A 14,606-nucleotide genomic window follows, 5' to 3' on the forward strand; every position below is an offset into this window, starting at 1 on the left:
GACGCGGATGTATAGCACAGTCTTTTGGACTCTGTGGGATGATTTGGGAAAATGGCACCGAAACATGTATAATATCATATAAGAAATGAATAGCCAGTCTAGGTTCAATGCAGGATATAGGATGCTTGGGGCTGGTACACTGGGATGACCCAGAGAGATGGTATGGGGAGGGAGGTAGGAGGGGGGGTTCAGGATTGGTAACACGTGCACACCCATGGCAGATTCATGTTGATGTATGGCAAATCCAATACAATATTGTAAAGTAAAATAAAGTAAAATAAAAATAAATAAAAAATAAATTAAAGTTGGGTGTATGTGCGTCCAGTTATTTGGAAGTCTATCATGTACATTATAGTGCCCAGAAATCCCATTACTAAGTATATAAATAATAGAAATACGTGTACACAAGTACCAAAGAAAGTGAACAAAAACGTTTATAGGAGCGTTATCTGCTCCTATAAAACCAAGAATGACCTAAATCTCTACCACAGTAGAATCAAGGAACAGCACATTCACATCACGGTGCCACACGACAACGAAAGTGAAGGACTGTTACTACACGCAAGGACACACGTGAGTCTCACAGAGTTTAGTGAAAGGAGTGAGGCGCAAAAGAACACATACCATACGACTCCGTTTACACTAAAACACATGCAGCCTGATCTGTGCTCCCTTCTGGGAAGAGGGAAAGGACAGTGACTGGGAGGGAAGACAGAGAAAGTGACTTCTGCTCACCTCTGTCTCTTGGCTTCAGCAGGCGTGACAGAGGCATGCTTACTACATCATAAGTCATCAAGCTACATACTTACAATTTGCACACACAGGGCCTAAGTTTATTTCAACAAAGTAACGTAAAACATAAAGCTTTGAAAAATATGAAAAAAACCGCACACAGGAAAAGAAATAGCTTACGCTCCACCTTCTTCCTTCCCACATTTCCAGATACTGATTAAACCTTGAAAGTATTTGTTTCTATATGCATTTATCATTTTGTTATAATTAGGCTTTAACTATGTACACAATTTTACATCATGCTTTTTTAAAGTTAGCATGGTAAATAAACATGTTCAGATTTGCTAACAATCCTTCCTAAAATCAACCATTAATTAGCACATAATATTTTGAGTGTATTTTTCATAAGATTACTAGGGTAATGAAAATCAAGAAGACTTTCAATTTTAGTAAAAACTAAACATCAAAAAAGTAGATACTATTAATTATAAATTATAAAAATAAAACATTTAAGTTCAACACATAATCCAAATTACTTCACCATGTAAGTATGACTGCATTTTTAATGAGTAAATAAACGGTCTATAGTTTACATACATAGGGCTACACTCCCAAAAAAGAGTGCTACAGGAAACAGCATTGGAAGTGCACAAAATGAAGTGAATAATAAAAATTACTTACACTATTGGAAGAAAATAACTTTTCAATCTAGGTGAAGTCTGAGATAAATAGTATACAGCGTAGCAAACACGATCCAGAACTAAAAAGCAGTAACTACAAATAAACGCAGCATGTAGGCTGAAAGGACAAGTACTAGACAAAGAGTACGATCACCTAAAAAACCCACCACTCCCGGCAGCCACAGCACCACCATGCTGGGAACACTTACAAACTACCAGAGTCGCACAGAGGAGCCATAATCACTACCCTTGGCAACATGTCATGTGACACGAATGGCCAATTCAGCTTCTTCACTATGGCCTGAGTCCAGGTACCCAGCCAGCAGTGCTACAGACAGTGTGCTGAGTAAACACATCCATGCAGTCACGATTCACTCTGGAAGGAAAGTGGTCCAGGTGGCATCTTAAAACCAAGCAATAAAAGTGTCAGTTTTTATCACTAAGTCAACACCATGTGTCAAACATATACTAAAAGAACTTACACAAAAACATTAGAAACATACCAGACCCACCACAACTGGGTAAATATTCATTTCCCTTGAAAAGAGTGATGAATTTTCACCACTATCCAATATAGTGGCTTCAAATAGCCAGAAGCTAAAAGAAAATCATAGAACTTCTTGACATGCAGGTTTCCCATCTCTGTTAACCACAGGTCTCTCTCAACCCTGTCTGCAAAGACACCCCAGGTCTGCTCACTGGCACCACCCACTGCTCCACCACCTCGTCAGCTGGACCATCACACGCACATCCCTCACCTGGCCCCCGCTTAGCCCTCGCCCTGACCCATCTATTCCGAATGCAGCAGGGAGTGGTGCGGCGCTTCGTGCATCAGACCCACCTTCCCTCCACTGCTCTAAGTCCTCGCATCCTTTCACTTGGCTCCTCGGTGCTCTCAAGACCCTGATCCTGCACTCGTCACCCTCCTGAACTCTCACTTCCCACCCTAACCACAAGGACCTTTCTAGCGCCCCTCCAACATGCCAGCCACACCCACTGCGTCTGCCTCTTCCCATGTGCTCTGTTCGCAACGCTCCTCCCAGACATGTCTGTATGTCTCACCTTTTTACCTCCTACAAGAATTCTGTCCAAATGTCACCTTCTTGGTGCAACCTACACTGACCACCTACTAAAAACTGCAGCCTCATCTAAATCGGCATCCTCACTGCTCTAACCCAACTTCATTACTCTCTAGATCACTTATATTTTCTTACAATAACTTAAGGTATGCACCACCTTCCTTCACTGAAATCTAAGAATTATAAGCGTAAATATTTTTGTCTGTTTTATTGACTGTTCATATAATGGTGAGGAGCACATCGGAAATACTCAGTAAATACTTTTGAATGACCCTGTTCCATATAACCCTAAGGGCCCATTCAAGTGCTAAAGGGCATCTGAAAATTCTGTTTTGCTTTGTAAAAATATATCTTAGTCATGTGAAAGTAGACAAACACTAAAATATATGCAAATAGTATATAACACTTTGGAGACAATCAATATATTAAAATATGATGCCAGATAAACTTGTTTCTGAGCCTCAGAACAAAACTTCTATCTACTTAATTGAACAATGCTTTGAGTAAATTATAAGAAATCATGTCTATTTAGAATTTCTTCTTTATGCGATTTAGGATTTAGTCTACAGTTGCATCCCCCAAAAGACTGAACCATAGAAATGAACTGGGAAATACCCACTAGGCAGCAACTGTACTCCATAACATCTGAGTTCAGATTCGCTTCATGGAAATACCACAACACTGTTTTCACATATTGACTCCTTAAACGTAATGAAATTAATAACTCGTAATAAAACCAAGAAGTACTGTGTTTGTCTGTTTTATATATTATCAGTTCAGTTCAGTTCAGTCACTCAGTCATGTCCAACTCTTTGCAACCCCATGGACTGCAGCACGCTAGGCCTCCCTGTCCATCACCAACTCCTGGAGTTTACTCAAACTCATGTCCTTCCAGTCAGTGATGCCATCCAACCATCTCATTCTCTGTCGTCCCCTTCTCCTCTGCCTTCAATCTTTCCCAGCATCAATGTCTTTTCAAATGAGCCAGTTCTTTGCATCAGGTGGTCAAAGGACTGGAATTTCAGCTTCAGCATCAGTCCTTCCAATGAATATTCAGGACTGATTTCCTTTAGGATGGGCTGCAAATTCTAGACCATCTCCCCAGAAAACTGGTTATATTTTAAATAGTTCTACATCTATCAGTTTAACATATTCCAGAGTTTTGTACAAGCCAAAAATTTTTCCACAGACATATAAGATTCCTATGAGAATGTATCTAGCCAAAATATAACTGGCTGTGAGTATCAGTCCCTGATTATCTGGAAAGAATCGCAATCACAACTCAAAATCATCAGGTAGCTTCAATGAAGTGTGATCTCATATTCGGATTTTATAAACAAGGCATGGAACCGTTTAAAGACTACAGTTAAGTCTGGATTAACTGCACATAAGATGACAGGATTTAAGTCTACTATGGCAAAATATTTCAAAGTTGAACAGCTAAGAAATCTAGGAAAATAACACAAACTTGTTAATGAAGTACTGATAGAAACAGCTATAACTCATAGTGTATATTAATAATATTTACTCATTTTAACAATATTTCTAAGTTCCAAGCAATGTAATTTTTTGGCTTTGTGTTCAAAATGTAGACTTTTCACTCCTAAGCCTTTGGAGATGAGTTGAATAATCAGTTGTTAAAATCCTAAATTCAGCACTTCACTGGTGATCCAGTGGTTAAGAATCTCCCCTTCCACTGAGCAGGTGCAGGCTTGATCCCTGTAGGGAAGCTAATATCCTACATGTTGCAGGGTGCAGCCAAAAGAAAAAGAAAAAAATACTAAATTCATCTGCCCTAACAATATTCCCTGCTAATTGAGTCATTCAAAGATTTAGCTTAACTCCTAAAACAAATACACTGAACCTTTCTTTGTGAAATAGGAACTGGCCATATTATTCGAGAGTACTGATGTCCAAGCCTACATAATTTTATTATAAAACTGCCATTATTCAGAAACCATCATAAGTCAAGACAATTGTGAGTCCTACACGAGAAGTGTGAATTAATGAGTGTGACCAAGAACCACTCAGGCAATGAGTCATGATCATCAAACACTGCGTTCACTTGTTTTAAAAATCATTCAGCTGGATTTGTGACTGACAGAGGTCTACTACCCAGGATTCCACTGGCATGACATTGGGCCCAACAGGCATACATAATAACTGTAATTAAACATGATTATTTAAGTATTAGAAAGTTACTAAATACAGGGACTTCTCTGGTGGCCGAGTGGTTAAGACTCTGCACTTCCACAGCAGGGGGTGTGGTTTCCATCCACGGTTGGGGAACTAAAGATCCCGCGCGCCACATGGTGTGACCAGAACATAACCATAATAGTCATTAAACATAATAACTTTTACTGTGTCCGTGTGCAAGGAAGAGTTGCCATGGCAGGCCTGACACCACACTCCTCAGAAAGAAGTGCTTCCAAGGCTGACCCTTAGCTGTGTCAGAGCCTGGATTTGGGGAGCACTCTCACTGTTCCCTAACTGGTAAGAGCCGCTCCCTGCGCTTCGACCATCTGGGTAAAGCACGTGGTTTGCGCTCCACACCTGCTTTCCTTCTGGGCGTCTGAAAGTTCAGAACATGCTATGCAGAAACTGCCATATCACCAACTCCCTGAGCCTCTAGTGAGTCTCCCCAGAGACAACACTTCACATGTGCCCCCAATTTGACCACAGAAGGGTTACGCTCAAGTTGACTGACTCTACGGAGTAAGACCTCGAGGAAGCTTGCGCCTGGTCTCCTCTAACCTTCACCCCACGTGCCTTTTCCCTCGGCTGGTTTTGCTGTGATAAACCTTAGCTGTGAGCATGACTGCGTGCTGAGGACAATGGGTCTTTGTAGGAAAGCACTAAGCCCAGGGTGGCCTCGGGAACCTGAGAGACCCAGGGAAGGTCCAAAAGAGAGGACTTGGGCCCTAAATCCCTTTATGCTCCTTAGACCACAGAACATACTCTTAAACCTAACAGACATTCATCGCACATGATGACTTGTATATCTCTTCCTCCTAATCGATCCACCCCTGTCTGAAGATGTGCTGCGTCTCCATCTCAGTGTGAGTTAGCACTGGTGAGCCAGTTATATGGCAGACCCGTTATGTGATAAGACAGGTACAATTCAAACAACCCGCAGGAAATCTGGGGCAGGTTCAAGTAACAGAGTTGGAAAGACTGATTACTTTGACCATTTATAGTCTGTAGCCCTCCCATCAGTTTTAATGATGCCTTGATAGTTCTCTGCCTGCAAAGTCCCTGAAGGATATCCTAAGCATTCTTAATTTGAAGTTCCTCTTTTGTTAATTCATCTACCTTTGGAATTTAGTAAAACACAACATATTTCAGTTGTATATGACTGATAAAGAGGACAGGCATTTTTATCAAGGTTCTGTGTTATTTAACAACAGTTCTGTGATGTGTCAAATAATCCACGCCCTTAAACTTGTTACAATTCCTTTAGAACCAATGCTACCTATTGGCCAACAGATAAAAAAGACAGCCACAAAAAACACTGATTGAAAAGAAACACTGAAATACCATTAACAGAAGGTGCAAGGGATGAAAAGAGTCAGAGAGTAGGAGAACATATCCAGGTTAAAGAGAGTTCCAGGCCACCGCTGTGTCAAAGTCCTTTACTGGTCTTGATCTGTCACAGCAAAAACAATAAAAGGTTCTTGCTTCCCAGGTGGCACTAGTGCTAAAAAGCCCACCTGCCAGTGCAGGAGACACAAGAGACACAGGTTTGACCCCTGGGTGCGGAAGGTCCGCTGGAGGAGGGCATGGCTTCCCACTCCGGTATTCTTGCTGGAGAATTCCAGGGACAGAGGAGCCTAGTGGGCTACAGTCTACAAAATCACAAAGAGTCAGACATGACTGAAGCAACTTAGCACATGCACACACTATTTTTAAGGCAAACTTCCTTAGTCAACAGAGACATTATTATAAAGTGCTAATTATGCATTTCAAAAGAGCAAAGAAATATAATGAATTTTTATAAAAACGTAGCAATTCAGTGACTCTTCCTCTTATGAAGGCTCTATTTTAAAAAAATAACAATAGAAGGCATACTTTACCAATATATATGACAAATAATATTCTTAAAAATATTACTAGCATAGAAAATATAAATCATGAAATTAGTGAAGAGTCAAACGTGTGGAAAAAGTCACACAGGGAAAAGTAACTCCCAGAGGTCATCAAACCATCCTCCTAAGACATGTCAAGGCTGTATATTGTCACCCTGCTTATTTAACTTCTATGCACAGTACATCATGAGAAATGCTGGGCTGGAAGAAGCACAAGCTGGAATCAAGATTGCCGGGAGAAATATCAATAACCTCAGATAAGCAGATGACACCATCCTTATGGCAGAAAGTGAAGAGGAACTAAAAAGTCTCTTGATGAAAGTCAAAGAGGAGAGTAAAAAAGTTGGCTTAAAGCTCAACATTCAGAAAACAAAGATCATGGCATCTGGCCCCATCACTGCATGGGAAATAGATGGGGAAACAGTGGAAACAGTGTCAGACTTTTTATTTTGGGGGGCTCCAAAATCACTGATCGTGACTGCAGCCATGAAATTAAAAGACGCTTACTCCTTGGAAGAAAAGTTATGACCAACCTAGGTAGCATAGTCAAAAGCAGAGATATTACTTTGCCAACAAAGGTCCACCTAGTCAAGGCTATGATTTTTCCAGTGGTCATGTATGGATGTGAGAGTTGACTGTGAAGAAGGCTGAGCACCGAAGAATTGATGCTTTTGAACTGTGGTGTTGGATAAGACTCTTGAGAGTGTCTTGAACTGCAAGGAGATCCAACCAGTCCATTCTGAAGGAGATCAGTCCTGGGATTTCTTTGGAGGGAATGAAGCTAAAGCTGAAACTCCAGTACTTTGGCCACCTCATGCGAAGAGTTGACTCATTGGAAAAGACTCTGATGCTGGGAGGGATTGGGGGCAGGAGGAGAAGGGGACGACAGAGGATGAGATGGCTGGATGGCATCACTGACTCGATGGACGTGAGTCTGAATGAACTCCGGGAGATGGTGATGGACAGGGAGGCCTGGCGTGCTGTGATTCATGGGGTCGCAGAGTCGGACATGACTGAGCGACTGAACTGAACTGAACTGAACTGAAGACACAAGCTGGTACATCACAGATTCAAGAAAAAGCAGTGATTCCACCACCACACGTGGTAGAAGGGGATTTCCGTTTTGGCCTTTGGGAGGTGGGGGCACAGTGGGGAGACAGGCAGAGACTAGCCGTTCAGGAGCTTTCCTTCTGTTCACCTCCAGCACAGCCCTCACCATTGCTTTGTTCATTTATTTCAGTGGTTCTCTTCACTGCTACTCATGCTTTGCTACTGGCAAAAGAAGAACATTATAAAGCTGAGTTTCTCTATTTAAATGAACTGTGCAAATGCCTTTCTGTTGATGTGTGCTCTACCAATAGAGTCTATCATCTTGTGAAATGATAATAGTAAGGCTGGGATCCTCAATTCTGTATTTAATCATCAAGTCAAGCCATCTTTACTCATCGAGTCAAAACTAAGTTTTTAAGGGAAAAGGTGATGTGCACTCTTTTTCTCTTCAAAAAGAAACAAAGAGATATATCTATTTTACAAAGACAAAGATTCTCAGGTTGACCCCAGTTTAATACAAACACTGCTTAATTACTACCCCAAAGCTGAGATTTTCTTGTTTCAGGTCATAATTTTCATTCCATGGCAATGGTGAAGTCACCATGACTTTATAAATAATGAACCGTAGAATCAGAATCATGTAATTATAGGCAAAAGTCAAATTTTAGAAGCAATAGGGGATGTAACCATGGAGCATTCTAAACATTATCCACTACTTAAGACAAATTTTAATTGTGTTTAAACAGAAGGTGAAGTGTGCAACACAGACTGAACCTGTGTAGAGTAAAACCCAGTAGTGCAGACACAGATAATGAAGGGATCGGGAAAGCGGGTTAAAACTTATAATGAAGAGAGAACTAGTAAGAATATAGCAACCTGGCTGAAATTGATATTCATTAGGGTGCTCTTCACATCAATAGGAGCATTTGGGCCCTGTGGTCTTTATCAGTGTCCCAGCTGGTAATGGTTGAAGGTTAATGCCTTACCCCATTCTGTTCAATTTTCTATCCTAATTAGCCCTGCAAATCTATAGCTGTGAGCACCAAGTGTCTGTGCTCAAAAGAAACTAATTAATGCTGGCAAATTAGATCAAGTCCAAAGATCCAACAGCCAAACTCTTAGTTAAATGCTCCTTGTTAATAGGAAGTGTAGCTGTCAATAACTGCTGTTGCTGACTATAATGAGGCATCTCTTTTTTTTCATTGAAAGTGATTTCATTTCTCTTTGTCACTGGAAAAGCTGTTCCATTCCCTTCACAAACCTAAGTTGCTGGCAGCCTGACCCAATTCTTATGATCAGCCGGGTTGAAATGACATAGGGAAAAAAAAATATATCAAACAGAAAAGCTTTCTGACATAATCATGTTTCAGGCATTCAGCAGAAAGTCAGATCATTTATTAGAATTCCTGTATCTTTATCTGAGACCTATACAATTAGGATGCATAGTGCTTTTATATAGAATCCTATAATCATGTAATAAAACAAAGGCTATATATAGTAAATAAACCACAATGGAAGTCTCCTGACTCTACATTATGCCTTTTTGTTCAGTTTAAATGGAGTTGGTCTACTCCTGCCTGAGCAATGCCAGTGTATGTGCTCTCCTAATTCACCTGGTTAAACAGCAAGATCATTCTTAATAAAATAATCAATTTTAGATTCTAAAATACCGTTTGGGACCATATGGCCTAAAAGGAAAAAAAAAATCAATATAGGATTATAAAAGTCCAAATACTCAAAGATCATTCGTTATAACATGTTCTATTAGGGATAAATGCATTGAAATAACTCAGATGAACCTCAAATTTCAAGGTGCTTTCAGTCTTCAAAGGATTTTAAGTATATTAAATAAAAAAAGAAAGAAAACCTTAACATTAACACTGTAAGCAACTTAAGTTTTGATAAAGAAGCAAAATTAAATATTTTTTCTGTACCATTACAAAGTAGTAGGTGCATAACACAAATAAACCTTTTAAAGTTATACTCTAGTTCTTTCATCTCAAAGGCCAAAAACAAAGTTTCATTGTCCAAGAGCAAAGCAAAGGTAGTTCTGAAACCCAAACTCGACCATTTTGCATTTTCATCTGAATCATGAGAGTAAACAGTCTGTAACTGAGTTGCTTAGCTTTCTTTCATACTAAGTATCAGAATAACGTGTTACAAAAGAGAATAAAGTGAAGACCCTTACAAAAGAATAAAGTCACTCAGTCGTGTCTGATTCTTTGCAATCCCATGAAGTGGGACCTGCCAGGCTCCTCTGTCCATGGGGGTTCTCCAGGCAAGAACACAAGAGTGCGTTGCATGCCCTGCTCCAGGGGATCTTCCTGACCCAGGGATCAAACCGGGGTCTGCTGAACTGCAGGCAAATTCTTCACCAGTTGAATACCAGGGCAGACCCACAAAACAGAATAAGTACAACTAATGTTTATAATTTTGAACCAATACATTCAGTAATAAGTAAATAATTTTCCTGGTAGTGAAAAGTTAACCCTATAACTTTATTATCCATTTTTAAGTTTTCTCTTCCATCACCAGAATCAGGATCTGTATTTTTAAAAGTTCTGTGAGGCGGATGGAAGATTACTTCTTGAGACCATGGGCATGACTGCCCACCGCCAAGTGTGTACTGAATCGCACTGCCAATGGAACAACTTCTCCTGAATCTGGGGGTAAGTGGAGGGAAGGGCCTCCAATCAGACAACTAATTCATAATGAAAGCAAGACCATCAAATGATGCTGATAAATTGCTGATCTTTATTAATAAACTTATTTACAGATGGATTTAACTCAAACCTAATTTATAGATGGATTTAAAATGGGAATAGCTCATAATAAGTCATTTAAGAAAAAGAAATGATCCTCACACAGTGTTGATTCTGAGGAACTACTCTTTTATTGTCTTCATCCATCAGTCCCAAAGGTTCTTCTCTAAGCAGACAGCATCTAAGGGACAAGAATGTGCCTGACACCCAAATGCTCCTGACACAGTCCCCAGATGATAGCTGATACGGCCTGGCTTCCCGCTGACACTCGTGAGGGGAACTGCAGTCAGTCAGCACCCCCTGGCATAACTATGGCCCCTCCTCAGAGGCCACAGGCACCGGGAAAACTTGCAGCCAGGGGAAAGGCCACGTCTGCCAGATTTTGCCACTGCTTCTCTGACGTGGCCGTTCCAAGAGGTAGACTGTTACTACAGGACATTTCCACAGTAATACTGCCATCTGCTTTTCTAATTACCCATCATTTAAGGCCTCAGGTTTCACCTTCCCTGCCTTTGTTTATATTTTTCACTATAATATTACATATTAATCAACAATATTCTAAATCTCTAGATTTATAGAATACAGGAATACTTCATGTTAAAAACTATTTTCCAAAGAACACAGGCATATGTAGGTGCCTAATACATGCATTTACATAAATACCTTCCACTTAAAATTGTAAAATATAGAAAAATTTTTAAAAAACAGATTCACTGTATTTACCACTGTGATTCCATTCATAATTCAATAACAGCAACGATGCCAAAGAAATCATCTTAGAATTTATTCCTATATTAATATGTTGACAGAGGAGACACAGGTATACATTACATTTGACATTTCTTCTTTCCCTATCAAAATCACCAGAATAACTTGTTTCTCCAAAATACAAATGCAAGTTTTTTCTCTATAACTGTACATCTGGGGGAAAAAATGTTCTTTACTGGGAATTTGAGAGAATATTTTTAAATTGTAAATGAATGCCACCTGTAAGTTCTGAAAGCTGAAATACTGGTATCTTAGTGAAAGGGTGAGAACCAATTCATACATATTAATTCACTGACTATTTCATTCTGAGGCTAAGGATTAAATTCAGATCATATTATAAAAAACATATTTGATCTTTATATGAATATTTGAATCTTACCTTGAACTTGTTCAGAACATCTCTCTCGGGCCTTTTCTCTCATTATTTTAGGGATCAAAACATCTTTTTCAACGTGTCTGAGATGCTGCTCTGAAAAAAAAAAAAAATCTTCATTTAATAAAGTCTCAAGTAAACAACCTGTTTAGGTGAAAAATAAGCACTCTGGTTTATTTAAAATAAAAGCCTATGCAAATGTATTAAAAAGTAACTCTTCTATAACCTCATGAAGCTGTAATTAAGTCACTGAAAATCATTAAACATTGTTTTAAATACAGCAGAAAAAAACATGAGGGATATAGGTAACATCTTCCTAAAACTTTCTGCAAACTACATTGTAACACTTTTATTTGGTGACATATTCCATGTAGTCTTGACACAATTAAAGTCACAGACTAAAGCATTATCATTTTTTAATTCATATAATCCATAAGAAGAGAATTTTTATCAACACTGAGACCCAAGGATAGATGAAGAGATCCAAGATTAAGAGACATATATAAGTAGTTTCTCCAGCTAACAATAAGTACCTTAAGAAAGAGCTGGCAGAAGAAAAAGTAGAACTACCTTGGCGAAGAAAAACAAAGCACAGGAGGTTTCTGTGTGTCTCAAACACAACTACCATAGTCAGATGAACACGGAGGCCTGGGCTCCTGCTCCAGACTCCCCCCAGCATGCTCCTCAAATTCCCAGAAAGCCCTAAAACCCAAAGAGGTGAGTATTCTCCCAGCATCCAAATGATCAGAAAATCCGAAAGGCAAAAGGTGGATGGGATCAGATTAAAGGAGGCAATCTTATCCTCAGAGTTTTTTCCCAGGAAAAAACAGATGCCAAAAGCGGGAAGCATGCCCCACACTCTGAAGCAACAGAAACAGAGAGGAGTCTTCCCTAGAGGAAGTATCAGTGGTCGAAATAACCACAGCAGGAGTCAAAGTAGGTCATTCTTGCTGCTTTCAGACTGGGTAAAATAAGCAAATACAGGCACTTACCTCCAAAAGACGAGGAAGTTTCTCAGTATGTATCTAGTGACACGTAAGACCAGGAACTCCTAAACCTCTCCTGGTCCCCAACATCCTCTGGATGTAGCTATGAAGTGATACAGCATTTGCAGTTACGGTAAGGGGGCATCATCTCAAAAAGCAAATAAAATCAGCAACAACCAAACAGCCAAGAATCACCTAAATTTGATAAGGACAACACAGTGAAAGGGAGAAGCCCACCACAATGAATCAAGAAGTAAACAACTCCTGAGACAGTTAAAGAGAACAGAAAATAAGACTTTCAAATAAATATAATCAATGTACTGAGGCAAATAAACAGATATGAGCCCTCAGACAGAAACAAATCATAGATCACCTAACTGATGAAAGTCAAAGCTCAAAAATCCTAAAAGCTTCGAAAGGGAAAAAAACATCACCCCACACACAGAGAAAGAAGAACCAGATTTATATCATGTTTCACAAGCAAGATGTGGATGCAAGAAAATGATAGTGAAATAACTTCAAGGCTCTTTGGTGATCCAGTGGTTAAGACTTTGCCTTACAATGTGAAAGGTGAGAGTTCGATCCCTGGCTGGGGAGCTAAGACCCTACATACTTTGTGACCAAAAAACCAAAACATGCAACAGAAGCAATACTGTAACAAATTCAATGAAGACTTTAAAAATGGGAGGAAAATATGTATTTTCAGATATGTAGGAACTGAAAAGTTTATCTCTTTCAACCTTACTGAAAAAGAAATGATCTTTGTAACAGTGAGACCCATCAAGCTGCTAATCCAATGTGAATACAGAACAAACACCCTTCTGTGTGCACAGGGAGCCCGCAGGAAGGCGTTCAGTAGGTGGGGCAGAACTGATTCTTCTCTGCCTCTGTGTCTGGCGCTCACCTGGGAGACTCCAGCCACAGGCTTTGACTTCAAAACCCGCAAAAGCTGGGCCTGGAGGGTTTACTCCAAGACTTCTTTCTTCACATATATATCTTGACACGTGGGCTAGGAAGACTGAGGGCAGGTTCAATGAGGAAGAGAAACCAAATCACCTCCACAGGACACGGCAGGGAGGTGATGAGCAGAAGCAAGCAGCCCAAGAAAACCAAGGGAAGCAGAGCAGCCTTCTCTCCGAGCCTGTCGTGGGGGCCGTCAGCCGCATTTCTGCTACCTTCTGTGGATTTCAGCTCAGCCTATACCCAGCAGAGACACGGCTACATCACACAGAGCTTGACAGATGGAAGATACTGGCGTAACCTTCTTTGTAAAACAAAATTTGCCCCAAGAAGTAATAGAGAACATACTTTGATCAAAAGAAACGAATCCATGATGTACAAATGTGAAGCTTATTAGAAAACACACATTTAAATTTACATGTTAAACCTGTAACATCAACAACTAACTTGACCCAAGTAACATTTACAGAATATTCCACTCAATAACAGCTGAATATTTAGCAAGATAAACTACAGAATGGGCTATGAAACAAATCTTAGTAAGTAAGAGAATTCAAATCATACAAAGTATGTGTCCTGACACCAGTGTGATTAAGGTAGAAATCAGTAACAGAAAGATCTCTTGAAAATCTCCAAGCCTCTGGAAACTAAACAACAGACTTCTAAATAATCCATGGGTCTAAGCAGAAATGAAAAGGGAAATTAGAAAGTTTTTGTAAATGAAAGAAAATGTAACACATCAAAATTTGTGTGATGCAGCTAAAACAGTAGTGATAGAGAAACTGGTAGCACTGAAAGTCTACACTGGAAAAAAGGATGGTCTTTAAATCAATGACTTAAGCTCCTGCCTTGAGAAATCAGAAAAAGAATCAAAGCAACACAAAAAAAGAAATAATAAAGATCAAAGCATAAAGCAATGACATGGAAAACAAAATGATCAAGCAAAATGATGGAGAAAAGCAATGAAACCAAAACTGGTTCTTTGAAAAGGTTATCAAAATTGATAAACAACCTAGCCAGGAAAAGAGAGGTCACAAACATCAGAAATGATACGCCTTTTATATAATAATAATGTATTTAACTTGTAAATGTAGGCCAATAAATTTGAAAACAAAGATGAAGTAGACAAAT

At 39.5% G+C, this 14,606-nt stretch overlaps 1 protein-coding gene across 2 annotated transcripts in view; it reads right to left on the reverse strand.

The window, feature by feature from the left end:
* Positions 1–14,606, reverse strand: part of CMC1 (C-X9-C motif containing 1) — an 81,525-nt gene that overhangs the window by 47,370 nt on the left and 19,549 nt on the right. For both annotated transcript variants that reach the window (XM_040246346.1, XM_040246345.1), the window contains exon 2: positions 11,536–11,625. In XM_040246346.1, the coding sequence (XP_040102280.1) occupies positions 11,536–11,625 (90 nt within the window). The remainder of the gene's footprint in view (positions 1–11,535; positions 11,626–14,606) is intronic.

This window comes from Oryx dammah, unplaced genomic scaffold (assembly GCF_014754425.2).
Source record: "Oryx dammah isolate SB20612 unplaced genomic scaffold, SCBI_Odam_1.1 HiC_scaffold_9, whole genome shotgun sequence".
Lineage (NCBI taxonomy): Eukaryota > Metazoa > Chordata > Mammalia > Artiodactyla > Bovidae > Oryx > Oryx dammah.